This window comes from Vespa velutina, chromosome 24 (assembly GCF_912470025.1).
Source record: "Vespa velutina chromosome 24, iVesVel2.1, whole genome shotgun sequence".
NCBI classification, from domain to species: domain Eukaryota; kingdom Metazoa; phylum Arthropoda; class Insecta; order Hymenoptera; family Vespidae; genus Vespa; species Vespa velutina.
In genome coordinates, this window is record NC_062211.1 from 1393146 (window position 1) to 1397208 (window position 4063).

Genomic DNA, 4063 nt, shown 5'->3' on the forward strand with positions numbered 1-4063 from the left:
ATTAAGAAGAAGATCATCAGCTGCATCAAGGTCACGTTTAGCAGCATTCAAAAGAAGTGTAGTACTTGGTGGATTATATCCAAGCCCTTATGGTCCACCAGGTTGGCCAGCGTCGCTCTATACTTTACCTTATCATTTACATCGTGCCGCGGCTGCTGGTTATCCAACGGCTACAGCGGCGGCATATTCAACTACACCAGCCGGTTATCCCAGTAGCCTTTTACCAGGTTCAGCGACGAATCCTTCCTCGACAACTACGAATGGTTTACCTTGTAAACCACAGGCTGTACCAGCAAACGCCGCACCACCGGCACATGGTGCATTCTCTATGGAAAGGTTACTACAAACACCAACCGCCGGTTATCCAACCGGGATTACCGCACCACCTGGTATTCCAGGTTCAGGTAATCCCTATGACTTTTATACCACACTAAGATCGTTGGCTGCACATCAACAACATCAACAACAGGCAGCCGCCGTCGCGGTTTTCAATCAACAAACGAGGTATCAAGTCAATCAACCGTCGGTGGTATTGAGCCAACCGACATCGAATACGGGTTCCCCGGGTAGCAGTCCTGAACCAATGTCACCGCACTCACCGCCAGTTACAATCTGTGGTAATACGATGGTACAACAAGGATCGAGACCGATTCCTCATAGTCCACCTCAATTGTTGTTAAAACCTATCACCGTTTTAACCGGAAGACAAAGCTGAATTATTTTACGTATATGAATACACATATACATATACACACACTATATATATATATATATATACATTTACATTTTTCCTCACGGAAAATGATTTCGTATCTATCAATTTTATCGTTTGTGCGCTCTTATCTTCTTCTTTTTTGGGAAAATAATTTCGCACCTTACCACCTATCATTTTTCGTGCAGGGATTATCTCTTTCTCTCTCTCTCTCTCTCTCTCTCTCTCTCTCTCTCTCTCTCTCACTCCGTTTTTTTCCTTTCTTTGTTAATTTTGTTTTTTATCTAATTTACCTTTTTTTTTTTTCTTTCAACGAAAAGAAAATTATGGTATCGCTCTCTTCTCGCGCATCTTCGCACTTATCATTTCTATCGTTTCTTCTTTTTCTTTTTGGATTATTTTTTTTTTAATTCTTCCTCTCACTCTCTCTCTCTCTCTCTCTCTTTGTCCTCTATCCTATCTATTTTATTTTATTTTGTTTTATTTTAATTTAAATCATCGAGTCATACGTACCTGTAAATACGAATTGTAATATATACATATGTAGTATATGTAAAAGTTTTCGTTTTATCGCTCTTTTTTTTTTCTTTTTTTTCTTTTTTTTTTTTTTTCTTTCTCCTTTAAAAAGGCATAGGATAAGAAAGAAAAAAAAAAACCTTGACGAGATTATTTTCTATCGAGACAGTCATTATAATGCAAATATGTATTAGTAGAGTAATATAATATTTGTAAATAGATATACATATATATATATATTTATATATATATATACATATATATATATATATATATATTAATTATTATTACTATTATTATTATTATTATTATTATATAAAAGTAGTCATTAAGTTCGAGATATCTCGTTACCAATTTCATTTAGTCTAACTTCGATCGACGAATTAAAAATATCTGATGATAGTGTTGACAAAAAAAAAAGTAAACAAATTCGTCAATCCTGTTATAGATATATGCATATATATATATATATATATATATGCATATTGTGTACATAGAAACAAAATAAAATAAAAAAAATACATTAACACAGAGGAAGAGGAAGAAAAAGAAGAAGAAGATAATGAAGAAGAAGAAGAAGAAGAAGATGATGATGATGATGATAATGATGATGATGATGATGAGAGATTATTGTTATTGTGCTAAAGATGTATTATAAATTACTGCATATATGTGTATTATATCTTGGAAGGGGAATATGTGAAATCGAAGAGCAAAGAAAAGAAATGCGAACAAATAAAAAAAGTAAACAAATGAAGAAAATAAATGGGCGGGGGGGGGGGAAAGAAAAAAAAAAAAAAAAGAAAAAAGCAGGAAAAAAATTGAAAAAAAAAAACGAAAAAGAAAAAAAATTATAAAATAAAGAAGGATAAATAAGAAGGAAGAAATGAACGAATTCTATCATTAGTCTACGCAAACATATTGACAATGTGTGTATGGAAATACGAAAATAAATGTTCTCAACACCTTTTTGTAAAAAAAAAAAAAACAAAAACTATGTCTAATATATTTTATACCCTAATACATATATATATATATATATATATATATATATATATATATATATATATATATAAATTATATATCGATCCATTCTAATCCATTCTAATCCTTGGAATAAAAAAAACCTAACTTTAAATCAAACTTTTTTGACACACACACACACACACACATACACACGCACGCGTAAAATAAAAAAATCATTAATTCATAAAAAAGTTTAACTAGAAATTCTTAAACGTTCGTTTAAATGTTAATACAAATTTTATTACATACAACACTATGTAATATAATATTTATTATATAAACGTGTATCTCCATCGATGTTCAATCTTACATAAATTTTATTCGATAATTTCGTTCTAAGATCGATCAAGATTTTAATGTGGACGGGCGGGCAGGGGGGAGGAACGGGCAATAATTCAATTAAAAAAGGACAAAGATTAATAATAATAATAATAATAATAACAATAATGACGGTGTATTCTTATTTGATTTTTATTAAGTTTCGTAAGAAAAGTAACAGGGAGGAAATCATCGAAATAATAAAAAAAATCGAAAGGATAATAAAATTAAAGGTTAACATCTAATTACTATTCATATCTATTTCTATCTCTATTCTATTCTATTCTATTTTACCTTTCTATCTCTCAATATATATATATATATATCTCTCTCTTTCTCTTTTTTTTTTTTATCGTCGGAGTTAATATTTAGAATGAACGAAAATGAAACGAATGGATTTGAAAAATGAGAAATTATATTATTATACCGACGGAACCATAAAATCAATGAGAAACATCGTAAACTAATTTGAACGATAATTCCTTCTTACTACTTTTGATTGTCATTAAATTTAATTAAGATCGAAGTTCATTTATATTCAATAAGGATTTTATTTTATTCTATTTGAAGGGATCTTTCTTCTTTTTTTGTTTTTTTTTCTTTTTCTTTTTCGGAAAATTGATGAAAAATTGTCGATCGTCATTCCTTCGAGCGACACTTTTCTTTTCTTTTTTTTTTTCCTCGTCATTTATTTATTTATTTACTTTTCTTTTTTATTTTTTTTTTTATTAAATATCACGAATAATTGAAGAAAAGAAGAAGAAGAAGAAGAAAAATTAAACGAAGATCTAAACAATTATCGTCGATACGATACGTAATAATAATAAAAAATATATATCGTCTTAGATACTTTTCTCTCTCTCTCTCTCTCTCTCTCTTTCTTTTTTTCTTTTTTTTTTATTTTTCTTAAATTAAATCGAATCAAGAATTCAGAAGGCGACAAAGAAAGAGAAACGATTAAACGAAGATTTACGAAATGTTGTAGGTAAGTCAATGAAATTATAATTAAAATTGAAATTAAAAAAGGAAAAAAACCAAAAGGAAAAATTGCTTCGTTCGACACAATCGATGCGTTAGATTTTTCTCTATGAAAAAAAAAAATACAAGAAAGAAAACAAATAAACAAATACAAGAAAAAATTGCGAACATCGTCGCAATTTTCTGACGTTTCGTTTTTAAATTAAGTTTCATCGAACGTAAACGAAGAAGAAAAAAGAATGAAAAAAAAAAAAAGAAAAACAAAAAGAAAAAACGAGAAAGAAAAGAAGAAGAAAACGAAAGAAAAGAAAAAAGTAACATTATACGAAGATCGAAGAAATATTCTTTGCTACAACAACAACAACAACAACAACAACAACAACAACAACAATAATAATAATAATAAATAAATAAATAATAAAAAAAAGAAAAAACAAAATCGCGTTACATTACGATTAAAGAATAACATATATACATAAATACATACATACATAAATACATAAATACATACAT

At 28.9% G+C, this 4063-nt stretch overlaps 1 protein-coding gene across 1 annotated transcript in view; it reads left to right on the top strand.

Moving 5' to 3' along the window:
* LOC124957018 (fork head domain transcription factor slp1-like) overlaps nt 1–1731 on the top strand; it is a 3119-nt gene extending 1388 nt beyond the window's left edge. The window contains exon 1 of the mRNA XM_047513596.1: nt 1–1731. This exon is cut by the window's left edge and continues 1388 nt beyond it. Within this exon, the coding sequence (XP_047369552.1) occupies nt 1–715 (715 nt within the window). The 3' untranslated portion in view covers nt 716–1731.
* Nucleotides 1732–4063: the final 2332 nt, after the last annotated feature.